This window comes from Lates calcarifer, linkage group LG21 (assembly GCF_001640805.2).
Source record: "Lates calcarifer isolate ASB-BC8 linkage group LG21, TLL_Latcal_v3, whole genome shotgun sequence".
Lineage (NCBI taxonomy): Eukaryota > Metazoa > Chordata > Actinopteri > Centropomidae > Lates > Lates calcarifer.
Genome location: NC_066853.1, coordinates 13,864,355 through 13,892,259, shown reverse-complemented (window position 1 = coordinate 13,892,259; position 27,905 = coordinate 13,864,355). Strand labels below are relative to the sequence as shown.

Below are 27,905 nucleotides of genomic sequence, written 5' to 3'. Positions count from 1 at the left end.
TTTGTGGTGAGCAGACCGTGGCATAGACCAAAGCTACACTCCAGTCATACTGGGGAAAAATTTAAATTGGTTTCTGTGCTTTTTTTGGTATCTAGAGAGTTTGTGCTTCTTACATATACAACTTGAAGAAAATATCTCAGAAACATTCAGGCACTGACTCTGCTTTAGAACAGCCATTATGCACTTAAATAGGCTGTTTACAGTGATTATGGCGGCCTAATGCACATGCAGCATCACTGCAGTGACAGCAAGGAATGTCCCGACTTATAACTATAAGTTCACTAATTCTCAAGGACATGTGCCATCATTAGTGCAATAACCACCTCTGGGATAATGTAATGCATAATGAAACACAAAACAGTGTAGTAATTTTGATTTACGTACATACATTGCAAGTTTTCGTTAAGCTCAGGCAATAACAGCACCTTTATAGGTCAGTCTTTCAGTTAAGGACATGGCTAACAGTGTCCAACAAACTGGAGCTGAGTAGCATCTTTGACAACTAGTCAGTGCTTTGCTAAATGGCCAAGAAACCTGAAACAGCATCTGTCTGGTCAATTGCACATTATCCAATTTGCTGATCCAGTCTTAAAATGACATATTTAAACCACGGCAAGAGTGTGAAATTAAAACCCTGGAGCAAATATAAGGTAAGATTGTCCTCAGTTATAACAGACGGACACACACTGGCCAGAAAACTCTTGAGACCAAAACATTTCAGTACTTCAACTACAAAGAGTGTTTGGTCTTTTTTGGCTTTTGTCAATCTTTTTTGTGCTGACACCCACACAATCTTTAACAATGAGCTAATCAAATTAAATCAAACCAATGGCTCTCTGTCAAACACATTTCTTCTTAGCTGTTAACAATACATGTTTAATTTTCATAGACTGAAGGTTAGCTGCTAACTTCTAAACACCAAACTGAATGCTACAAGCCAAAATACTAATTCAGAGTAAACATTTTCATGTTTGACATACTGCTGTATCAACCCTAATGTGTGTAACTACATTTTCTCAACTGCCGTCCAATAATATGCCAATCTTCCAAAAAATGTATTAGCTTAACAGGCTCCCATTCTACACATAATACAGTATGCTAAAACAACTTTTCATATTGACCCCACAACCCTAGACATCCTCCCAACGTAACATCTAGTTCACTTCTTGAAGTCCCATGATTACTAATCCCTGTTATACCAAAGGTTCTGCAAATGAGTGAGAGCACAGAACTTCAACATTTGCTGACATAAAACATGGTATTGAGAAGCTGCAGATTCAGGGAGGTATAGTTCAATGTCCTTGTAGTCTGTGCAATAAAAAGATATGTTGAAGCAATTGAATAAACATTCTCAGCTTTTCATCTCTTCTTCATTTCTTTGAATTCAATAAGATACACACTGTGTGTGAATATTTTCCATGCCTGAGAATATTTCAATGTAACGGTACCAGGGGATTATGCATTCTCACACATCAGATGATCAGGTGGAAACTCATAATATTCAATGATAAATACACAAGAAGTGAAATTGTGGGAATATTGCATTCACTCACTGTGAACAACACCACAAGTTAAATTATAGTATAATGAAGTACAGGATAAGTTACTTAAACATTAGAGCTGTAGGCAACAAAACTAGTTTAGATTTAGGTGGAGGTTAAAGATAGTGTAAGACTAAACAGTAAATAAGAAAATGTACCTTACTCACAACACAAACCCTTTCTCCAATGTTTTGAATGTCAACAGTCTGTTGTACCTGATTATAGTAGTGTAATTTAATACATTTTTGTCACACTGTGGTCTTGATTATGGGCTGGATGACATGGAGTTTGAATGGTGGTAAATTAACAAATTACCACTCCAATTCTTACAATTTTATGTAAAAGATACAAATAAATAGTCAACACAGAGTCCATGCAACATATTTTTCTTTCAAATTTCAAGCTTTAACAGACAGGAGGATGGGAGTGAGAGAGAAAATGCATCCTCAGTGTATACTGAATAGCCTTTAATTTCAACCTTGTCACAAAGCATTTCCATTACAAACATGAAGTAATCACTACTAATTTATATCCATGGCCACTTTGAAGTTTTTCATGTAATGTTGTTTTCTTGGAAACCAGTAAATTGGTGAATCCTCAGAGGGCTTGTTAGACTGCATGTAAACACTGAGTAGCAATCTTTATTCAGGGCGTATTCATCAGCACAACAGGAGAAATCTTTGTAGATAGGGAAGCTGAAATTACAACAACCACTCCTCAAAACTAAAATCCTCCTATCTATTCCTGATGTAATATATTCCCCATGGTAAAAAGAAATTAATTAACAAATGAGTAACAATCTGTAAACTTTAACAATGCTCAATTTTGGTAGCTTAGAGTTTTTCACCCACCCAATAACCCACCAAAAATCATGTCAGTATTAAATACGCAGCCCCTGTAGCCCTGAAATACAGCTGTTAAAAAAAAAATGTTTTATTCTTCTCACAGAGAACAGTGGCTTTAGACAGTTATGGTGGATTTCAATAATCGACAAAATTCCACAGAAGAGAAAAAGTATCAGAATGTTGAAAAAGATGAAAATCTTAATGAGACAGTCAACCCACTATCTGAAAATTTCAGCATGGTCACCACTAGTCAGTCCATCACACTGTAGTGGAGCCCCTGTGGCTTTTTGGCTCACTCTCACCTGTTTCCCATCAAAGCCCAATGGTGAGTTTATTGTATTTCGTCAGCCTAAATACCCCCAGATTTGCTTTTTATTCACTTACAATGAAAACAGCTTTGTCTCCAGCTGCTAATAGCAACAACCTGCTGAATTCCTGTAACAGGAGCCAAAAGACCAAGCAACTGTTGTTTGCCTGTGACTTCCAGAAGGACTCATATGAGTATGTGCAACCAGCCATGCAAGAGTCTTACCAAAAGTTTTTGCATGCGCTTCTGAGAAAGAACATCATAAGTCATTACTAGTCAGAAGTCATAAGGCGAGATCAGACAGAGAGTGAAGAGAATTTTAGACATTGCACGATTGCATACACTGTCATGGGAAGCACTTGAGAGGGTGCTAATGACGTTAATTTGCTTTTAGAAGTACAAACTGAGACAAAGACATGTCTGACTGTGTTCCACCTTAATAAACATATAGAGCCTAGAGAGAAAAGGAGAGAGAGTGGGGAAAATAACAGAAAAAAGTGTATTCCTGGTGAGTTCTGGCACAGACACACTTCACTCACATGTGCAAAGGTAGCTAGCTTGGCATCAGCTAGGGTCAGTACAGATATGATGCTGACTGAATTGGGTGAATAATCACAAAGTTACAGTTCATTAGTAAGACATGCAAATAACATGTTGTGTTAAGTATTTGAACTATTAGAACTGAGTAAATTCAATTTCACCAACCAAAGAAAAATCATTCCCTATACTCCTGAAAATGGTAACTGAGTGAATGAACTCTGAGTCAAAAAATTTTAAATTTGTGCTGTGTACCTTGACTGTGTCCTCACATCTTTGTAAGGACTGCTTTTCTCTCTTCTTGTGATTCCAGGCTGAGAGGGTCAGTTTCTCTGTAATACCGCCCAATCCTACAGAGTCTGCCTCTGACTCATTTCCTGTTCGCCTCTATCACTCCATCCTCTGTTACGCCAACCATCAAATGGAACTTTCCACTACATTCACCCCTGACAAACGCCTTTTTTTGAGATAACACTGAATGATTGAATGAAGTTTATGCGAGAAAGGGAGAAATAAAGACATTTGCATATGCAGACCAACTAGTAAGAATGCTCAAGGCTGTTTTAAGGATAAAACAGACAAAGAATAAAGTGCATTTATTAAATCTGACAGAGTATTAGAATATAAAGAGAAAGATGGAAAAAGCGAGACAGCTACCCATGTGCCTTTTTATTTCTCCTGCTACAGGCCCTCCCTTCCTTTGCCAGCCTGCATTCAAAAGGAATGAAGGGCGGTTGGTATGACAAATTGTCCAGGAGTGCAAAGCCACGTGTACGACAATCCATCCCTTTACTCCCTTTTTTCCATCCACATCCTCCAGCCGGTCCTTCCCTATCCCCTTGCCCCTCTCTCCATGCCTAGCTATGTGTTATGAATTCATCTGCAGATAAAGCAGATCTATCATTCTGTCATGGAGGCAGGGAAGGGAGGTAGACTGTGGAATGCCCTGGCACTGAGAGCAGGGAAGGGCTCTAAGCATAGTGCTACGCTTCTACGCACATTCCCTGCTGCGCCCTCTCCGGCTCAGTCTTCTTGTCTGTTTTCATGATCCTTGCAATGTCCTAGCAGCCCCCTCCCCCCTGCTTAGCCATTCCTGTCTTACCTGTATCAACCAAACCCACGCCGGCCACCCAAACCAAGCAACCCATAGCTGTAATAACACAGTGCCTGGGTTAACAAGAAATCCCCCCCACAGTTATAAACCAAGGCAAGCTGTAGCCTGGACTGGCTTGACTGACTTCCAGCTCTGGGCTCCAGTTACACTGGATAACACCCTGCTTGCCAATCAGATAGGAGACAAATTACAGGACATGTGCTCAACACGATAGACAGAAGTGTAGGATCCAGAGTCATTGTGCCCACTCGAGCCAAAATACCCAGATTGACTTCGCTGATATCGGTGTATCCAACACATTGACAGCATCTGGAATAATGAGGCAGCTGGCTGAAATACCGCAGTAAGAAGTGTGTGCATACATTGTGTGTGTGACTTATATTCTGCATATGTACAGGCACATATACCCGCGTTTATGTTTGGCTGTCAAGCTCGTCAATCATACTGAACATGTCTGCAAAACATTCAGATATTTTCATCTGCTTTTTTCCTACAATATCTGCTCAACTCAACTCAAATCAACTCAAGTCAAGGCCTGAAAAAACTTGAAGCATGAGACAGAATGTTTACTTTGTCATGCTAGTGCTAGTAGGGATGGTCTGTCTGTTGGCTGGTTTTGTACAGCCATTCACGGTCCCCAGAGGATAAATCCCAATGAGTCTGGTGATTCCTGACTTTGCCCCTAATATCACCATGACTGACTATCATGAAATTAGGTACACACACATTCATGTTCCCCTCAGAATGAAATCTAACAACTTTGGTGATCCACTGACTTTTCATTCAGCACCATCATCAGGTGAAAATGTAAATTTGTCCAATACTTAACGCAACACAACATACCTGCAAAACTACTGACATTTTCATCAGTCACAGCTCGACTTTGTGTTAAGGTATCATTTGCAAATGTTTGCATGCTAATGCACAAAACTAACATGGTGACAGTGGTAGACTTTATACCGAACGTCATCACAGAGCTGTTATCTGTAGACTCTAAGTCTAATCAAAATCAGAAACCTCATTAACCAAAGTGGCTTAAACCACCACCTTAACCAAGTTGTTCAAACCTCCCACACAAAACTCAAGAGGCAGACCCTGGTGAGTCGAAATCCTCCCCAAAGACACCTTCACAGTACAAGAATGTTGATCTTCCTGGACTGGCTAAAAACATACACAGAGAATGAAACAGTTATGTTTCCTTCAAGACATATTGGGAAAAACAATTTAGTAGTATACAAATGTAATTTGTAAGAGACAGGGCTGTTGACACATACTGTGACTAAAATGATTGCTGGCATAAAAACCAAACTCACTATGAATTATTATTGAAGTTTTGATCAAAATTAAACTCAGACACATTGGTTACAGTCTATTGAAACTATAGACATTCTAATCAGCTGTGCTTCTAAGCATCACGTCAACACTACAATGAATGAATACGCAGTGTTCTGTGATAAATCCCTTAATACAATATTTTTATTTTCTCTCACAACTTCCCGACCCAGTCCATTCTATTTTCCTCCCTCTTTCCATCTTCTCTGCTATTTGATTTTTCTCCCCCCACCGTCTCTGTGAGAGAGAGGAGAGGAGCTGCATAGTGGGAGTGTGTTGTCTCAGTGCCAGGGCAAAAATAGACAGTAAATTACAGAGCCTTCTGAGAACACCCCACTGTGTTGCATGACCTCAAAATAACACACAGACATACACTCGCAGACTCACATACAAACATGAAATACACAGTATGATGTCCTACTTCTATATTTCCCATTCAGCCTGTTGATGTGACGATCACCCAGAAACTTTCGCAGTGTGCCAACGGACGGTCCTGTGCTGAAGTTGTGTGCTAGTGAAGGAAACTCTGAGTCTGATTCACAGATGTTAATGTGATTACGGCCACATCTCAGCTTACCAGCACACACACACGCACACTCTTGCTCTCTCTCTCTCTCTCTCTTTAAAAAGTATTATTACAGATATGTATTTATCCCCTTGTCATGGTTTAACTTCTTGGTACTCTTGAGAAACTCAGTAGTAAAAACACTGCTGCTCAGAGAAAGATTGTTCTCTGAAACATACCCCTAATCTCCCCAAGTGACGCAGGTTTTCCAGATTTTTCCTGAATCTGGTATTCCTAAAAGCCCAAAGTGAAGCTTACAACATCGTGAGACAACACGCGACAAGACTGCAAGCTAGAAAAAAAGAGAAGATAGGGCAGTGATGAATGAATATCACAGGTGTTTGTCATACTCACTTTGAGTGAGTCAAAACAGGCAATGACTCTGCCGTTTTCCACTTGACAGCTCTTGGCAGGGTGGGCGAACTTGCACTCACTGTCCGGTCGCGAACATGTTCCTCTCTGGAATTCCCGACAAACCTCCAACGTCAGCCACTTCGTGTCCCGGATTGGTGTCACATTCACCGCCATTTTGAACCAGGCAGAAGTGGGCGATTAAGAGGAACAGATGTCCAGCAAATGCAATTATGTGCGCGTCTGTATGTTTCTAATGACACTGGGACAAATGAGAACAATGAATAAGTAAATGACATGGGGAAAAAGCCAGTTTTAAGAGGTTTTGTCCTGGGGCTCTGATTCTAAGGTGAAGCCAATGAGGCCTGGGAGTCGCCTACCACCCGCAGGCCATCCTAAGAGTCTGTTTGTGGCTGTAATGGGAATCCTTCACCGCCTGTCACCCAGGGCCAGGGCTGGTGACGGCCACAGAGGTTTGCTTTGCAATCTCTCTCGTCCTCTCTCTCTAACATACACACATACACCAGTTCTCTCTATTGCCTCTCTCCACGGCTGAACTGTCAGATGAGATGAATGGCAAAACACATTATCGATTGAGTTGGCCCATGATGAAAAGATGCAGGGCTGGAGGAAAGGAGGAAGGAGGAGAAAGAGGAAAAGAGGGAGAGGGATGACGTGGAGTACTCTGTGGTGGAGGGGGACAGCAAAGAGACAATGTCCTTCCGCTCGCAGGAGCCGATAAAAGCTGTCTGTCTTCGGTATCAGACCCTGTGTGCAGAGGAGGGGGGAGTGGTTGACTTCCACAGAGGAGGGCTGAATGGCATGGATGGGGAGAGGCCTGGCTGGCAGACAGAGCAGGAGATGGAGGGAAGGAGGGAGGTGTCAGTGGTGTGGAGACTGGCTCAGTGGATGAGGCTGGCAGTCCTGGCAGTCCTGGGGCTCCTGGTGTGGCTGGCAACTCCAGCAGACATGGACAGGCACAGAGGCAGAGGTGGCTTCAATGGAGCCAAACAGCCACAGGGGTCAGCGAAAGAAGGCACTTCTCTCTGTGGAGAAGGAGGGAATAGTGTCAGTGGAGGGCTTAACACACACACACATAAGTCAGGCACACATTTGGATTCATACACACACCTTCATTCGAACATGTTTCCCATTCATTCCCTCATGCTCATCCTCTCTCACAGTGGCCCTCACAGAGACTGCCAGGCTCTCAGCTGGAAAATCAAATCAAACACCACATCACTAACAGTAAAGCTCACGCATTCGGGCGCAGACAATTTATCTCAAAGGAAGACAGCAAAAGAGAGAGAGAGAGAGAGAGAGAGAGAGAGAGAGAGACAGAGGAAAAAAAAGGGGGGGGGGGGGGGGGTACAGAAAATGGGAAGATTTGCATGTAGGCATTTGTGTATGTGTGTGTGTAGGTGGGTGGGTGATATTAGAAATTTTATGCAGTTGTATTTTATGCCACAACATTAATTATACTATAAGCATACTGTAGTATTTCCTTTAAAATTATATAACTTGCTAAGGTACATTTTAAAAAACTTTAATACAAATAAAATAACAAAGTGCATGAAAAGTAAAATAAAACCATTACAGATTTTTACACTTTCATAAGGAATTATTCCAGAAAAGAGCTGCAATTAAAATAATCCTCTCCATGTTAAGGAAAAACAGGAGACCCAGTATTAATACTTTTTCATAGGCATCAAGAACAAATTAGCAAATGTATAAACGTATTGACTAGCAAGTTCAATCAATCAGCCCATCCCTGGTGAGACCTGCAAATGGCCAATCTGCTGGCTAGATGGCTCCTGCATCAGCGTTGGCAGATGGCCAGGTAAGACAAGAGAGACAATGACTGGATGAGGTCACAATCAATGAGAGAAAAAGAGAGAAAAAAACCATAGGAAGAATGTGAAAAATGTTTCTTCTTTTTTTGTTCCTGCATGTTTCTTAAATCCACTCATCCAGACTCTCTGCTCACATCCGGATGTTGAAAGAACAGACTGCCCCCCAAAACTCCCACAGCCGCTACACTTACAGTAAGTGCCCTCAAACCTACATCCCCCATGTGGTTACATCACTTCTAGGTCCCCCACAAATATAATGTGTTTGTGAATATGCTATCATGCAACACTGATGTGATCTTTATATAAAGCAGGCATCCAGACAGACATCTGTGAGAAACTTTAAAAGGACTTTATTTAAAGTAACCTCTCTGTGAGTCGAGTAGTCCTGTTATTCATACAGTAGTCCTGTTCCGACAAAAATAGGAATATGTAACTCATCTTTACCTCTGAGCCGACGGCTGCATCATAGTTAGGGTCAGATGTATATTCAGGGACTAGCAGTCATGATTTTGGTTTGAGTCAACAACAGAGCGTCCTGCTCTATGTCTGCTGAGCTGATACTGCCTGTTGAGCTTCCTTTGTGTTTGTGTGCTGGTGGGAAACATCAACATCTAAGACTCTACAGTCAGCTGCCAAACACTTTCACAAGCTACTTTATTAGGAAAATAAAAGAACAAAGAGCAACAATGATGAATGATGTGGAAAAATTGTATGTGGTAGCATCTTGTATTAAATAGTTACTTTTTGGATGCCAGAGTTTCCTACCAGCGAGAAGACATACCATGACCCTTTTTAATTTCATAGATATATATTAGCCTGTTACCTAAGTTTTGCTACCTACATGTAGAGGGTACAAAAAAAATTCAGGCTTCTTTTTTTTCTCTGCACTGTCACAGCCCATTCTGGGAACTGAGAATAAAATAAGAAGAGGAAAGTGAGAGAAGAAGGAAGAATTAAAAATACTCCCTTGGTCAAACATTGATTGCTTATGTGTCATGCTCTGGTCTCCTATTTGGGCCAGTCACTGGCCCAAACTACTTTTTCGGCCCAAAGCTGATATTTTGGGCAGTGTCTATGTGTGTGTGTGGACAAGAGCAAGAGGCCAGGGCAACCCACTGTATCTGGCAGGAAGACTGTGGTAAGAGAGAGAATACAGACAGGGCTACCATTACCAGTATATTAAATATGGGAATGGCAAAATTAGTCTTCTGGATCGCCTGTTCTTATTCACTTCCTGACCTCTCTCTTCCTCTTTTTCTTGCTATTGCATCGCTATATCTCAGCTGTGAAGATGTGTCAGTGGCATTTCCTACATGCAAATAAAAGCAGGATGACCTACATATAAATGAATTTCATTTAGTTAAAGGGAAGCTTAAAACTTGTCTGTCTCATGTATGTCTGGCAAAAGAAATACATTTCTATCTCACTTAGAGATGTACCAATCCAATCCATCTGACCAACGCTCATGTTCACTGATTCACGACTGAGAGGATTGGGTATTGGCTAAATGTGACCAATATGAAAATAAACACATTTTCTTTGTCACTGTCATTATAAAATTCACTATATCCACTATCAGTTACTGTCAGTTACATTTATTAGCTTTAGTGCCACAGCAATCTGTAACCTCATGTTACCCTCCAGAAAATGATCCGAATGAGTTCACTGTGGTGTGGTGTATGGATTTCAAATTTGGGAATAAAGAGAGCACTTGTATTAGATCAGGAAGTGGTATTGGCAGATACCCTGGGCTAATGTACTGGAATTGATATTGGGAAGGAAAGGTCAGAACAGTACATGCCTAATTTTAAACAAAACGTTGTGCACCCAACAGAGGACCAAAGCTGGTGGCACTGCTCTGCTAACATGCTGCTTTCACTAAGGAGTGGTTTTCACTATGGTGTAACTTTGCTCTCACCACCTTCGTTGTAGACATTTGGGGAACACAACTGCAGCAAAACAACATATTCAGGGGAAAGCAACACAAGCATTCCAAAGAAAACTTAATTTTATGAATGCTTGTCTCTGAGTCCAGCCAAAACTAAAAACAAACATTCGATTTTGTAGCTGATGGCACAAGAATCTACTGACTCTCTACCTGTATTTTTATAGATGACAGATAATGAAGTCAACTTTAATTAACTTAAAACAAAACCCCGCATTGAAGGGCACAAGAACCCCTATATTGAATGTGTGTGTATTTGAGGCAGAGAGAGATGGAAAATGAACAGAAACAGAAACATTACCTTTGTTATAAAAATGGTTTTAAATGTCAAAGTGGTTCTCAATAAAAAAAATAATTTAAAAAAAACAATGCACACATTTGTGCACCTAAAGTACCAGTTTTTGGCCAGAAATATGGCTCACCACAGTTCTGCCGTTCCTCTGTCAGAGGCTATTGATATCAGCAAAGAAATGAAAAGAAATGTGAGTTCAGAGAGAAAACCCACTAAATATCCAGTAGCAGTAAACTTTGGCATGCATCAACATAAGAGAGAATATGCTCCATTTAAAATGTCTGCATGAATGAAAAGGAAGCAAATAGCTAAAGAATGTACACAAATTAGATTAGACAAACTTGCCCTAGAGTACTAAGGCAATGTCATGCTAGTTTTCTCAAAGGAGTTTTCTGTGGATCTTAATCCAGCACTTGTGTAATACCCCAGTGGAAACAGCTATGACAAAATGAGAAGCCATGAGCTTTAATATCGAATACGGTAGATTTAATAAATGGGGCTCCACCTACACATATTATTAGCCCTGTTTCCACACCGATGTATCTCATGCCAAAAGCCTGAACTAAATGAATATCAAAGAAGTACAACATATTTGAAAGCCGAGAGTGCAGCTCATTAGACGAGGCTCGTGTCAAAACAGAGGATTAAAACTAAGGGGTAGAAAATGTGAGAAATGACTCAGACGTTGAGGAAATATATAAATAAAGGAGTCATCAATAAGTATCTTAGCATGTGTGAATAATGCATGTGGCCATTTCCCGTAGCCAGAGGCAGGAGATATTATTACCCCATCAGATCAACTAGCCAAGGTAATAAGTTGGAGAGGAGGGGGGTGTGGAGAGGACTGGGGATATTACGCACCCCCAATTGCCTAACACCTAAACTCCCCCAACGCACAAATGGAATACACACACACATACATGCAGACACACATACACCTTACTAAAAGTAGAGAGAATAAATTTTGGCATAATACTTCGTCTCTCTGCTGACCAAATTCAGCTATTGACATCACAAAGCAGAGCGTAATGTCGAGAGTGTCACCAGGGTTCATGTATCTCCTCGTTTAAAGAAAGCCATCTGATCCGGTGCTAATCTGTCTGCTAAAATGGTGCCACTCGTTTGGCCGAACTCTGGATTATTTCATGCCTATGACAACTCTCCAGGAAAAACACACCGATTTAGCCTCCAGTGACACCACTGCTTCTGAATTACTGACTGTTAATACCCAATTACACACACACAGTAATTTGATCATTTTCACACAGACTGCATACATTTGGTTGTTTGTTCAGGTATTCACAGCAAAAGCTGGATTCTGTTCATCATTGATAATCTATGAACATGATCAAGAGTCTTAGCCATGCTAGCAGCTTTGAGAAGCTGTACAGTGGTTCTTTGGGCTAAATGCTAACATCAACCTGTTAACATGCTGGTGTGCTGATGTCAAGCAGGTACAGCATTTACCCATGTTCACTATTGTCGCTGAACATGTTACCATTTGCTGTTTAGCACTAAACACAAAGGACAATTGAGGCTGTTGTGAAAGTCTTTCCTTAAAGATTAGATATTTGGTCATGAACCAAAAAATCAAGCAAACTGAAATTAACTTTAAGTGGGGCATACATTATTTTACTTGAAATTATAAATATCAAATGTTTTTGGCAGTAAAAGAAAAGTCAGTAGGATTCATCCACTGGGTACCATAAATGTCTAAAGAAAATATCATGCAAATTGATTACATAATTGTTTAGATAGTCTAGTCCGAAGTGGAGGCCAACCAACAGAACAACACTGGCATCCTTTGCATGGCTATAAATAATAATTATAAATGAGTTTGTTTAAAATGCCAAGCCATCACATTTTTGTTACTTCATGCAGCTGTGCATCGTGATATATTAATGTGCAGTGTTTAGTACAAGCCACGTGGAATTGCACTCTTAACACAAGCCACATTCAATCCTGCATCTGAGAGCAATACACAGGGAGAAAGTGAAAGAATGAGGAAAAAACTGAGTGAGCAGGGGCCAGAGATAGGAGCTATTTATTCACCTCAAATGACTTCCAGAGAAGAAAAAAATGAGGGAGAGTGAAGAGAGGAGAGCAAGAAAGCAGGTTCCTGCATGTTTGATTTCCAATGGCTGACCTTTGAAGCACAATAGACAGAGAAGCAGAAAGAGCAATGGTCATAACATTTTGGAAAGTAAGAGGAAACTATTTTCTTCAAAACAAAATTCACCCAGACAGTCACAGTGTAACTTCTGATCTGTTTAAGTGCCTTTGGAGTTGCTGTCTGGCAATCAAAAGGTCCTGTTTGTTTATGCGGCAAGTTGAGGGTTCAGACATTCCTTAAGTGTTACAAATTCAGTGAGAGGCACCGAATCAGGTTTTTATGCTCTCTCCCTTAGGATGTTGGGAAACGTAACTGATTAGAAACACACACATTATTAGAATTCAGTTGAAATGTAATTATGCAGCAAGTTTCTACAACCGGTCAGAAGTCAGTAATGTAGGTGACGCACGTTCTAAAAGGCAAAAGAGAAAAAAAGAGAAGGAAAGATGGAAGAAGGGAGGGGAAATTCAGTAATGCGAGAGGTTAAAGGGCGCTGACTGCAGCAGCAAAAAGCAGATGCTGGACGCCTCATATTACACTGCATCACCGGCTGACCAGGATATCATCTGTATACGACCTGAGCTGCCCTTTATACTGATAGGAGCATCAGGGAGAAGTGGGGGAGGAGGGTGGGAGACAAATAGAGTAGAGGAGACCAGAGGTGGTGACAGGGGAAGGATAGAGGCTAGAGAAAGAGTGATGGGAGGCAAACAGGAGCAATTAGTACAAGCTGGTGAGAGACAGAGGTTGGTGTCTGGTAGTAAAAGGGGAAAAACAAGGTGCGAAGTGGCAGGTATAAAAAGAAGAAGAAGAAGAATCAGAGGGAAAAAGCAGATTTTTGTTCCATTTCAAAGCACTGCTGGCACTCCACTGTGATACCATCTTGACATTTCTCATCTCTCTTCATTTATCTTTCTTTGATCCCCACCTGTTCTCCTTTTCTATTTCTTTTCAAACGTACACCTCAGTGTTTTCTGCTCTTTCTCCCCCGAAATCTCTCTTCTTCTTCTTCTTCTTCTTCTTAGAAATCTGCTCGCCTTCTGCTAAGTTGCGCTCCCAGTATCATGTGACATAAACAACTTTGTTGAACGTGGCTCGTCTTTTAATAGTAGCTGTCCTCATTTTATTCGCCCACTGTCTCAGCCCCTTCTATCTCTCCTCGCTGTCTCCCGTCTCGTTCCTTGTTCACACAACACCTTATGCTGCAGTACTACAGTCATGTGCTGCAAGGTCACCATCGCCACGGCAACTGGAGAAACCGTGTTTAAAGCAAGGATAAAGTGGATGGTGGTCCAGCCTGATATCATAGCAGTTTGCTTGAAATCAGATGAAAGGTTTCAAATGCCCTATATATAATCTGAGCAGTATCGCCCACTAGACTCCTAGACTGTCCACTAATGAGGCTAGAGCGAGTAGCTAAAGTGGTGCAATAGCAAGAGACAATACTTGTGTCACCAGATGATTGAAGTTAAATGCTTATCCAGGCACATTTAGCAAAGTTACTTTCCATTGTTTTAAACAAAATACCTCTTGCTGGGTCTTATCACTCCAACATTGGTGGTTGTTGCAAAATGTGGTCTATTAAAGAAAAGAAATGTAGCTTAATGTGCAAATAAGCCATGAGCATCTGTCTACTTCAACAGTCAAATCAAGGCCTGTGCACTGATATGGCTGGGCAGCAATGGAAAGATCAGTAACCTTCTCAACGGCAATTCAACCTGCATCCGACTGCACTGACGACGATGAGAGAATCTGACATAGATTCCTCACAGCTTTCTGTTAACAGCACTTGCCCCTGTCATTTTACTGGCCACTAGACATTATCCCTGAGCCATATTTTCCAACTTCACACTTGAGCCATATTTTCACAAATCAGTACAAGTTTTGTCCAGCTTATATCAGCCTGAGCGGTGATAAACTCTACAAACTAAATAAGAAGATACCTTGAAAACAAAATATCCATGATGAAATGTTTCGTTTTGTTGACGAGCATTAAAAGACAGATGGTTGATCAAAAAGACAAGAGAATTACTTTTAAATGCAATCTAATTTAATGATCTGCAGCATCACATTTTGTATGCTCCTGTCCAAAAATATCTCAGAAGTTGTTTTAGCTGTTTGACCTGTCGCACAAATGAGCAGCTTCTTTCATTTCAGTGATGTTATGTTTCTGCCAATAATTTTAGCTAATGTCACCACTTCCTGGAAAGAAAGAGCATGAAAATTTGATTTGACCATCAAACCACAAAAACAGGCAGAGCAGCACACTGACAATTCTAAAATGATAAGCTAACATTAATGTAAGATTATCACGTGCTATCTTTTATGTTTATTGTAGTAGCAGTGGGAATGACTGAAGGATTAATGTAGAGATGACCAAAAGTGAAAATGTTTGCTGTGCCGTACAACACAGACAGACAATGAGATACAAATGTTAGAAGAACAACAGCTAACAGAGAAGGCAAAACTTTCTTTCTCCATAAATGCTGCAAATTATAGCATTTGCGACTTATATGGAAACACACTGTTGGCAAAGTTAGCTGACTGCTGACAGGTGGCTACTGAGTACTTTATAATGCATGACACTATTTTATCCATTACTAGAAAATTTGCACTATGTTTAGTACTTACTACTATTTTCTCTGGTATTATTGTATTATGTATTATTGTATTATGTTAGTGTAACATATACTAACAGCAGATTTTTAACTCAGCTAACGTGGGGATGTTCATCAGTGGATCTTTTCAAGACGTCAATTTGTAATTTAGGTTATGAGTCATACCAGAACATCTAATATCACATGTTACATTTATCACATTTATTTTATATAAACAGATATACTTGCTGCAGACAAAACTCATCACAACATAAATAAACAAAAATATAATATATAGAAGCATGGCTTGTGCTAATTTAGGTTATGTAGCTAGCTGGCACCCTCACACACCATAATAAAGGGTAATATTTAAGATTTACAAGATTTACATAAGATCCTCATTAATGATGGAGACATGGCTCATTAAGAAAACATTAAGTCACATGACAGTGAATAATGGGTGGTGAATAATACGTTTTTTTCCTTAGCCATAGATATTGCTTGGTCTCCATGAACCTACGTATATCTGTACGTATATCTGTACCACATGAAAACTTTGTTTTTTTCCTTCCTGCTTAAACTGCTTGAGGAACACTGAGTGACGGACATGTCTGTGACATTAACAAGCCCAAATACCTTGCTGATGGGACAACAGCATTAATCAGGCTCACACATGAACCCTGTCAAAGAAATGCTCGGTCCCTACCCATAGCGAGCCTGAGATTTGATCCGTCAGTATTCGGCTGAGTGCTGGTCATTCTGAAATGATACTCCATTACGATGATGTTTCCACAGATTGTACCATCAGGGTAATCTTAGACTTCATTCCATTCCCTAGCTTGTGGCACACACATATTAGTATTGACCACAAACCATGAGACAGCAGATCTGTACCATCTACAGAGGATACACAACTACAGTGATGAATGGAAGGTCAGTCGGTGCATTGATATTCAGGACACAGCCATATGAGTAATATCTACGCATATGCACGACATCAACTATCTTGCTCTCTCGTGCGCTCACTCTATCTCATACACACACACACATAAACACACACAATCTACAACTCCCCCCTTCAGCTGTAAGACAAACAGAGGGGAGGGGAGACGACGAGGGCAGTCAAGTGGCACGTGTGCAAGCTGTCGTCTGCACAGTGATATCAGCGCAAGTGTTTAAACAGCCTGACATGCACAGAGACAGGGGGTGAGGCAGTTATAGTAGACTCCCACATGAATAAAGATGTGAGATAATGGGGAAATACATGGTTACGTATTTCTTCGAGTGTGTTTGGGGTGGGGCGGGCGAGGAAGCAATTACATGTTTTGTGCACATATGCGTACATTTTGTTCATCTATACAGCTAGCTTCTACTCGTATCCTCACTGCAGTGTGGCTACCTGTGGTTGTGCCAGTGTGGTGTAATGCAGTGGCAGAGAGGGTGTCACTGAGTTCATGGACATAAACCAACCCACTGCCAGACCAGTCTGCTTCTCACAGGAATAGCAATGGAGGTGGTGTGTGTATGAGAATATGTGTGTATGTGTATGTGTATGTGTATGTGTGAGCATGTGAGTGTGGGTAGGAGGGTAGATCGAAAAACACTGGAAAACAGCAAGAATGAGAGGAGTCACAGAGACAGACAGGGTAAGACACAGACAGTGTGATAAGTGTAAGGAGACATCCGAGGGATATAGATGTCATAGGTGGAAGGGAGGCAGACAGATGCCAGTGAAAAAGTAGTCTGCCCACTTTGAAAAAAGCTCCCTTGTGTAAATTTACCACCTCCGCATGTGGCATTTCAAGCACAGGGGCCTTTATCGGACATAAAAAACTGCAAACACACACACACACACACACACACACACACACACACACGGACAGTCGCACACTCTTTCCTTTTTACATTTACTGTGTCTCTCTCGCTCTCACACACAGACACATGGCAACCTGCACAGACAGTGCAGGCAGGCAGGTGAATCAGGGAATGATAAAAACAAAGGAGAAAGACAGGCTGACAGACAGATGGACAGACAGGTAGACATAGCAGAGGTACAGGTGGCGTGGCCTCAGATAGACAGACTGGAGATATTCAGTGTATAATGAGATGGGAGCAGAGTGAGAGAGAGGTTTCAGACAGAGAGATACAATAAGTACAGCAAGATAAGAATAATTTATGACAAACTTGGGCAGTGGAAAATCCTTGACAGGAGCCGGTTCAGTTGCAGCAGGATGATCACTGATTAGAAGCAGAATGGCTGAAAGCTTAGCAGCAAAATTGTTGTAAAGATTATGAGGTGCAATAGATGAAAATGATTAACGCTAATGATTCGGCCTTATGTGAATTTTTGACATTCCTCAGTCTGGTATTTTTGATCAAATCAGGAAATACCAAAGGAGTGGATGCTCCCCAGAAGAAAATATCAGTTTCCTTAATCGCAACCACGCACACATATTGAAGTGCAGAATCCCTGACTTGTCATCAGAGCAGCATTTGGCCAAACGGGATAATCTGTACTCTTCAGCTGTCTATGACCAGTGATTCAGTTTGACACCTTAATCTGCAGATATCACAGAGGGCTCCTCCATGGAGCCAACTGTATTTACTATAGATTACATCTTCCACTAGTGTGCATTAGTCCAGTGACAGCTTTGCAGACTGCAGGGAAAACAGCAATCATACACCATTGACTGACTCACTGTGATTTTGCCACACACCAAATGGCCTCGTAGGACTCAACCATTTGTCTGAGTGACTGTCCGTCTATCAGCCAGTTATATGCTCTGTGTTGAATTTCTGAGGCTTGGGACTCAAAGTCATTTCCACTCACGTTCTCCTGCTGTCACCTTGATTAGAGCATCCGCCCTATTTTTTTTTTCTTCTTCTTCTTGATAATTGAATCATGTAAATCAGGGTAAGGGTGTGCTCATGTCATTATGCACACACACACAATTTTCTCACACAAACACACCGCTCATCTGCATTCGACAGACTGCCCTGTGCCTGCTGAGGACAGCAGGGAGATGACATCACTTCTAAAGGACAGATTAGTTGAGGGATGAAATGAGAAGGTGGGGGAGGACAAGAAAAGAGGACAAATTCATAGAAAAACCTCATTCCTCTTTTTTCGGTTTAACACAGTCAAATGCAGGTAACCGTGCATCCTCTCCCCCTCAGTCTCCCTCTGTTAGAATCTCTTTCTTCTCTTACATACAGTTGTTTAGTCAGAGTCGTGTGTGCTGTGAAATTCAGTATGTATCTGAGTGCCTCTGCGCTCTCGCTGTTCTATACTCTAATGACCTTGTAGATCTGCCTGCTCTGATCCGCAGAGAAGCTTTTTCAACCCACTGAGAGTCAGACACTGAGAGAGAAACACTGAGTGAGCCATAAAAAAAAGCAGGAAGACAGAGAACAAGACAGAAAGCTGCAGGGAGAGAGACAAAGACGGAGAGGGGCGAGGAAGTGAAACTGTGAAAGAGAGGCAGAGGTGTTGAGATTGGTGGGTGAGAAGAGGGTGTGTTCTCAAAACAACAGGGAAAATATAGATAGACGCAGTGTGCATCACAGCATCAGTTTGGTAAATAATACGATCTCCTTTGAGTCCAAACTATGATAATAAACATATTACCATACCATACATATTAGTAGGTGGGCCTCCCACAAATTTCCTTTTTCTTTTCAATCCCTATGTCAAAAGTCTCTCACCAGTAAACCACTACAAGGCTTTTACTGTGAAGTATGTAGCCACAGAAAGAGTAAAGGCCTTAGTCATGAAGGTTAGGTTAAATATGATAACTTGTGTACTTGGTGGGAACTGATACATTGTTTTCTTTTTTTTCTTTTTTTTTTTCCTTGCCTCTGGATTACTTTTAAATTTTGCAAATGAGAAATGGTACAAAATGTAGTTATGGAGAGGTGTGGAAAACTGGCCTCATCAGCATAAAGCAGGTGGCCAAACCATATGGAGAAGTAGAGAATGAGATGTGTGTATGTTGTTAAGATTAATTGGAAAGTGTTTAGACCCTAAAGCTACTGAGTTTCAGACACTTTCAACCTATTTCAGTGATTAAACCTTTAATTTAAAACAAAAAAAGTGAGTCATCTGCTAACTCTAACATTTTATCTACAAAAATGACACACATGTATTAAACATAGCCCTTTATAAATCCATCATGTACAGTAGTTGGTCCCATACAATCACTCACAAGATCACTCACATTTTGTCACAGTAGAAATGGAAAACACTGACAGAAATATCTATATACACAGCTTTATTAATGTTGTTTACTTTATCAACGGATACACAAACTAAAGAATATTAAGCCATTTTATCCAAATGATGTTAATTTTTTTTTTTTTTTTTTTTTTTTTTTTTTTTTTTTTTGCCATTTTCTACAAAATGCAAATTTCAGTAATGTTTCTGTGTGTGCACATTTATGTGTGTTGATGCATTTGTGTGTCAGACTGGCGCAGACAGCCTGGGTGAAGCTGGAGTTTAATCATTTCCTGAGGGCAGCTGTAGTGTAAACACCAGTAGTGCTGTCATTATACAGGAGGAGTGTAGGGCTGTTCATATGGGTGAGTGTGTGTCTGAGTGAGTCGGTGTGTGTGTTTGTGTTTTCATTCATTCATCCATAAACTTCAGTGCATATTTAGCTTTAGTGTTAACAGTAGGAGTCACACAACACTGATTTTAGTGTAGTCCAAGGGAGACAGAGTGTAGTCTGCCAGAAAAGGGAACACGCGTCAGTGTGTGTGTCTTTGTGCACAAGTGTTTGTGTGCGTGTTAACTACTCTGCGGAACATTAAACACTAACGTTACCCATTCTTTTGTCCGCTCAGCTCTTTTCCACATTAAAACTATCCCGCCTCAAACTACAACACATTAACAGTGAAGCACGGAGGTCATCTGCGTATGTACACACACGCATATGTATTAAACAGACATGTAACTCACTCAAACACACAACAACACATCACACTCAACATCCAGATGGTGAATAAAAATTCCAAAAGCGATATGGCAGAACAAAGCAGAAAATGTGAGCAGGGTCAACTCAGTCTTGTGTCTAAACACACACAAAGTAACACACACCAAACCCACACACGCACACAGAGTAAACAGCAAAGACTTACTGTATCTCTGCAAGGACTCATCTGACTGCTGCTGAGGGGAGAATGGAAAACCTCATGCTTGCTTCGCGGCACTCCTCTCTTTCACTCCCTCCGTCACTGCCCCCTCCTCCCTCCTTTCTCCTTTGCTTTCTCCCTCCCCTGCCTCTTTTCCTTCCTCCTCCTCCTTCTTCTCCTCCTCTTCCTCCTTCCCACCCTGTCCTTTACTCCCTCTCTTTCTCCCTCTCCCTCCTTGCCTCTTGGCAGAGCCCTACTGTATTCAGATACACCAGTCTCCATATAAGGCAGCACAGCTAAACATGTCACACATAATTTATCCACAGCAGGCTGCGAGTTCACCTTTCACAGCTCGCGCTTGGATCATATGCAAAAGAGGGAGGAGAGGAGAGGAGTGTGGGAGGGCAACTTAACTCAGACAAACTTCTACTGTCAACAGCCACGTTCCCACAATTTCACACTGCGTGTGCATCTGCGTGCATGTGTGTATGTTAACACATACCATGAAATAGCTACTGGAAACTGAAATGCAATTCACCTGTTTCAACACCTCCCTCTCCTTTCCCTCTTTTCCTCCTCCCTGTCTACCATCTGTATCTGCAGGCTGTAAATCTCGTACAGATACTGTTTGTGAGACCTGTCCACCTGCACGCCCCCTTCCTCTATACCTCTCTCTCTGCTTGCCTTATCTGTACCACTACCTCAATAAACCATGACTGACAAGAGCAGAAAGGGAAGGGGAACAAACTGTGAGGAAAATTAAATTAAAGAAGAGTTAAACAGAGACAGAGAGGAGGAGTTAAACCATTTTGTTTGGGGTCTTAGCAGCAGAGATGCAGCGAGAGTGGAAGAAGGGTGAGATAAAAATAATATGTCAACAAATAAGATGCCATCCAGAGTGCTGTCTGGTTGCAGCTGTAAGAATCACCACGGTTCCCTCTGATCATGTGTCAGGTTTTGTGCAATCGATGGCTTTAAAAAATGCATGCCTGCTGACCTCTCCTCTGCCTCTTCTGCCTCCCCTGTTTGAGGTTTTTTTTTTTTTTTTTTTCAATTCTCAGCCTTTATATTGCATTTGAAAAATGAAAAAAAAAAAGAAATGCAGTATGCAGATAACAGTTGTGGTGAAGTGAGAGACAGAAAAAAAAACTGAGAATAGTGAGAAAGAGAGATTGGGAATAATAATAGCTGCACTTGAGTAGCAGTGCTAGCTGATAGCTTTCTCCTCCCTCCTCCACAGCTTCAGTCCACTCACAGGACAGCAAGAGTCACAGCTCTGTTGCCATGGTGTCTAACTCCATCAAACACTACGTCAGGTGCATGTGTGTCTATGTGAGCATGTGTGAGTGCGTGGTTTTGTGTGTGTGTGTGTGTGTGTATTTGCGGAGGTGTGTGTGTGTGTCAGGTGGGTGTTACCAAGTGACTCAGAGCCACATCACTGACTTGTGGCTGCAATATATCAGGGTGTTTGGAATTTATCACTGTATTGGCTTGAGCGTACACATGTGTGTATGTGTGTGTGTGTGTGAGTATAAAGGAAAGGTGTTGATTGAACAGCAGCCTGCCCACAAAAGCAACTATGATGGATCTCTGTGCTGCTCTAAGTGTTAATGTTTAGCTCCAGCTTCTATAAATATTTATAAATTCGTTCATAGTGACACAGCAACTCACTACAGACGCCGGTAATATGGAATTTTGATTTTAGAGCTGGCAAGTCACTGTCCTGTGCCCAAAAAAGGCCCTGCAGTTGTCTTCCAGGATTACACTGACTTGGGAGCGGGACGAGGTGTCTCCGAGTGTGTACATGTTGTATTGGGATTGTCTAGAACATATGTGGAGTCTGGAAAAAAGCTTGTACAGTATGCCTGTAGGAAATATTTACAGTTGCCACATTTAGAGCATAGATCTCAGATGCAGATTTAGTGTCTCGCTCTCAGACTCTTCAGTAGGTCAACTGCTTTCCAACATTTTAAGAAAGTGGTAAATACCTCTATGCAAAAATACTCCATTATAAGCAAAAATCCTGTTTTAGAAAGGCTACTTTTGGCCACTTTGGATCGGTGGGAACAAACTGTGATCACAATATTACCACCTCATGAACTTGCTAGCAAACAGCTGCTAAGTAACATATCCAGCCAATACAGACCCACTATATATATATATATATATATATATATATATATATATATATATATATATATATATTGCTTAGTGTCATTTTAAGTGGCAAAATGTTCAATAGATTTAGCATTAAAAGTAAAAGTACTCACTATGATAGCAGAATGGCCCATGTCAGTGTTATAGTATATTATTTTAGATTACATTATTGAGGCATTATTATTTGTGCATTAACATCATAATGTTGTAGCTATAGCCAAAATGGAGATAATGTAAACTAGATTATATACTGTTATTGTAGTTTAACTGACTGTATAACAATTCATTATATTTAAATGCTTTTAATAAGGTTTTATAATCTGATTCTGCAAGGGACTCATTTTACCTGAGACAAGTAAGGAGCAAAGTAAAACTGCAAAGTAAAATAAAATTGAAATACTAAATGACAGGTACAGGTACTTAGGCACAGTATTTTTGTAAATATACAGTATTTGAGTAAATATACTTGCCACTGAAAAGTAGGAACAGATCACAAGGAAAGATTTTGGACTTGCAGATAATTGCTGCAATTGCAGATAATTTAATGCATACTAAGGTTCCTGCTCACTGCTCTGCTGATGTTTGTGTACAAAGAGAATGAATAGGGGTTCTGAGGCACTGCTTTCTAACATGAGCTGTCATCCCTCACATCTGCGCTCATTCTGGTCATATCAAAACGAGGCCACAGGTCCACGAACATGTGCCCCCTGTGTTCCAGATCATTAAAGACAGGAATTGGAGGGGGGGGGCAGAGAGAGACAGGAGGAGTTGAAGTTGGACAAGGAGATCTGGATCCATATATCACTTTTGGTCCATGCTGCTAAATAAAGCCAGAGCTGGATAGAGAGCAAAAGAATATCTCCTGGAGAACCTCAAGGATCTTACCGAATGGAAAATCCAGCAGGGCGACCCAGTGTGTGTCTGAGAGGTTTTCAGCATTCATAACAGACCTCTGCTCTATTGTTGAGTATCTAAAGACAAATCATTGAACGGATCATCTTCAAACAACAGCAGCTATTTCAGTCTGTTAAAACTGCATGACCCTGCAGAGCTTCTACACCTTCCTCCTCAGTCTGATCAGTTCTCTGTTTGGGTACAAACGTATTCTGGGGCCCCACGATGTGACCTCAGTGGAAAATGTGGGAATCTGTCAACACAGACCTCTATAACAGACCAGTAGTGGAATAAATGAATTACCATTGTTCAAAAACCTCCTAAACTTTGAAACTGCACTGAAACAGCTCTGGTATGACCACTGTTATTCAGAGCCCTGCTGGATTTACTCTTGTGATCTGCTTGAGCCAGCATTAAAAACCAACAAACCACTTCTTTCTGTTTTTTGTCTTCAACTCATAACTAAACACAGACATACATCCTTTTGCTTTTCTTTTTCTTACTTACAGTATCTCTCGGCTTCGTCTTGAGCCCACTACAATGCACACACTTTGAAGAACACATTATATATCCAAATAACTACGGTATACAGACATATGCATATGCACAGTTTCATCAGGCAGCTTTGAGTCTCCCGAGCGTGAGCGCTGAATTATTACAGAGAGGAGACAGAGATATAGATGCTACTGTCACATAGGTGTCTGGTGGATAATTCTATCAGGTGACAACACAGATAGTGATGGGGGGCGGGGGAGCTCTTAATGATAGCGACCATAATGAAAAAGAGGAGCCTCTCCATTTTGAGTTTTGACAGGTGGATTTCTGCAGGGGAAGAACAGATGTCTGCTAAATGGAGACAAACTGAATATTCAAAAGATTTTTTTTGTCTGATCTGCATTATGGCTTTTTTGCATTTCGTTTCCTAAGCCAAAAAAAGCTATTTGCATAGTCTGTTGCACAGTTCAGTATGTACAGTATCCCATGTCTACATAATACACACTGTTAAAAGATGCAAGACATACAGGTAAAACAATGTTAAAGCTCTGTAGAGACTTTCCTGTGATAAAAGATAATATAAATAAAATTACCTTATTTTATTCAAAATTTAACTTTAACTGTTTAACTGTTTTCTTAAGAAATCAGTATGTATTTCTAATATTTAAATTATGTCCTTTTGGAATTAAGATCCAATCTAAAAAAAATAATCAAATAATCTGTTTAATTTCAAATCCATTTCTCACTCTAAGCCCTTATTTTGACCTTCTGTTGTGTCTCCACATGACAGTGTTGAAACATGATTTCACAATGGGGTCCCCGGGCGGAGGACTGAAATTTCCCATTTGAGCCTTTAGGTAATAAAGTTTGAGAGTCCCTTCCCTAAGCTGCTGCAGTTGTGCTTTCTAGTCTGTCTGGATTTCTGGCGCAACAGATATGGTCACAAGCTTCAGTGGCCGTTAAACCACAAAATGACCCGTAATAGAGGAGCCACACTTTTACCCGCCTATCAGCTTGCACTACTGTCATTTGACACACACACACACACACACACACACACACATACACATTATATATATATATATATATATATATATATAATATATATATATATATATATATATATATATATAAAGACAAAGAGCTTTGAAAACTTAATCGTAAAAAGCCTCATCAATGATTGTCCTCCATGAAAGTATAACCTATAATGCCTCATTGGTTTAAGCTGTTTTTGACTGGGCACATTAGGCTCACATTTTAAATGACATAATTAGTTTCACTTTAGTGTTATGAGAAACATATAAGACCAAGTCATCCAACATTAACTGGATGTTATGCAACTGAACATTTGAAACTACAATTCATACATTACTATGGAATCAAAATTTTAGTTAACTTCTAGCTATTCATAAATATCATAAGAGAAACATGCTGCACCGCACAAAATCTACATGAAGAGATAAACAATCTGCCGAGTGACAACATGAACACATTTCCAAGAGAAGTTATCCCTTCCTAAAAGTTACAGTGTTCACCAGTGCTCCCATAATATCCATGCAAAACCTTCCCAGCATATTCAAATCAACTACAGTTAAACAGTATCTGTGAGCTGGAAGGAAAAAAAAAACAACTATGCAAGCAACGAACCTAGTAATAGGCAAAACCTAACCACAGATATTCCACATGCATATCAACTATTTCAAATCTCCTCTCTAAGATATATCCTCACTTTTGAGAAATCCCAAACAATATTTCCAAGTAAGAAAAAATACAGCAGCAATCACTAGCAACAGGCAGGGAAGTTGTCGGAATCATAACATGTCAAATATTAATAACACCCTGTCGTCTGTATAGAGCAACTCTCCCCTCTCCTCCTCTCAAGAGGCAGATAGATGAAGACAGATAAACAGATCATCCTGTAAAGCCAGTAGCTTTCTGCTCGGTCAGAGAAAAGCTGTCTTACCTGCCTGGTTGTCTGTGTGTTTCTCTTGCACTCGGTCTGGGTGTATGAGTGTGTGTGCGCTCACACACAGTCCCCACGAACAGGAACTGATGAATCTGCACGACTTCAGCCCTGCAGCGTGCAGTGCATTATGGGGTTTCAGTCTTTCTCTCTCCCTCCCTCTCTCTCTCTCTCTCTCTCTCTCCCTTTCTCTCTACTGTGAGTGTGTGTGTGTGTGTGTGTGTGTCTCTCTCTCTTCCTCTCTCTGTTGGCACAGTGTAAGAGGGGGATGTCCTCGCCTCCTGTCTGGAGAGAGGAGGGTGAACTCACACACACGATGTGTCCACACACACATACACACACAATGCAGAAGAAGCCTTATGATGACGACCGCCGCCGCTCTGGTTGCCGTGGCAACAGCCTCCCTCTCTCCCTCCACCCCTCTCTCGCTCCTGTAGCTCTTCAGGCTCCCCCTCAGTGTATTCTGTTTAAATAGTGAAATATAGTGCAACAAAAACAATTTCTCACAAACTGCACTCATTCTACTTGCCTCTACTTGTTCTATTTAATTTACTTTAAGCCCGAGCTAACTGGCTAATGCAGAAATGAGGGGAGGCTCTTGTGGTCACGTGATTGATAACTGTTGCTTCTGCCTTCAGAGATAAAGAAAGGGTGGTATTTAGTAAGAGGGAATAGAGACAGACACAGATACTCAGTGTTTGTGCATATGCACATGCACCTCTAAGCTTGTGTGTGTGTGTGTGTTTGAATGAGTGGGTTGGTTTGGTGGTTCCTGGAAACAGGCTATAGTTCCTGTTTGTGGTTTCTTTCCTTTTCTCCATTGCTAGCACCAGTGCACTGAGGCCTGCAGCCCTTTGATAACACTCATTTCAGTCACATTACTGACAAGGGAAGTACAGCTGGACTGACCAATGAAATGAATGGGTCGTGTGCACACATGCACATGCAGACAGAAAGACACTAGGAAAGACTGACTGAGCCCTCTGGTGTAATTATTTCAATTTTCATCATTGTTCACCTTCCTGGAGGTTGGTTTTAACTGTTAACGCAGTGGGCTGAGTCATAATGATAATCGGGGCTTGATGGGTTATCAAGGAAAGGAGGGAGAGACAGACAGAATAAGAACAGAAAGACAGAGGAGGAGAAAGAGAAATACTGGGATAAGTCCTATAAAGGAGAGAGAATGAGGGTGAGACAGAAAAGGAGATGAGACCTCCTCTAGACCGTCTCCCATGGCGACAGAGTGGGTGGAAGGCCGTGGCTGTCCTTCAGGCCCTGTAAATCAACAGCTCACAGCTGAGTCCTGCAGAGCAACCATTGCGCTGGCAACCCCTAACACTCAATCTTTCAACATCTCGCCTTCGTGTTTTTTTTTGTTTTTGTCTTTGTTTTTTTTTTCACACTGTTATCATCACTCTCTCTTCCCCTCTGTCTCTCAGTCTTGCAGTGACCCATCATGCTCCAAATCCAACCTGAGCCTACAAGAATCCTTTCTGCAACCAAAAACATGTTCATGTTTAATAAACTCATTGAGACGAGTGATCCAGCCATGCCACTAGAACGAACCAGGGAAAACTACTTCTCCCACAGATCCATTCTCTGTATTTCTAGTAGCCATGGGAACAGGCAGGAACTGGGATTCACTGAGCATTTATTGTTGAAATTCTTGTGAGGATGATTTAATCAAGCTTGGAAGGGAAAGGGAGCAGAGAAAGGTATAGACAAAGTGGGAGGCAACAGGTGGTGATGTGCCAGTTTATGTGTTTGTTTGTCCATGCAGGCAGCCAATTCATACTTGCTGCTCTACTTTATTCTTTAGGTCTTTAGAGAATGTGCCATTAAGTTAGAGTTACTCCTCCAGCCGTTCAGTGCTC

At 41.0% G+C, this 27,905-nt stretch overlaps 1 protein-coding gene across 14 annotated transcripts in view; it reads right to left on the bottom strand.

The window, feature by feature from the left end:
• LOC108900947 (muscleblind-like protein 1) overlaps nt 1-26,196 on the bottom strand; it is a 64,464-nt gene extending 38,268 nt beyond the window's left edge. For 2 of the 14 annotated variants that reach the window (XM_051078882.1, XM_018702236.2), the window contains exons 1-2: nt 20,529-20,716; nt 6,596-7,638 (exon numbers count right to left, since the gene is read on the bottom strand). In XM_051078882.1, coding sequence (XP_050934839.1) covers nt 6,596-6,769 — 174 coding nt within the window. In that variant the 5' untranslated portion in view covers nt 6,770-7,638; nt 20,529-20,716. Of the gene's footprint in view, nt 1-3,485; nt 3,600-6,097; nt 6,250-6,595; nt 7,639-7,723; nt 7,807-20,528; nt 20,721-26,031 lie in introns of those variants that run through there. The other 12 variants (XM_018702230.2, XM_018702231.2, XM_018702232.2 and 9 more) reach the window with 12 other exon arrangements.
• Nucleotides 26,197-27,905: the final 1,709 nt, after the last annotated feature.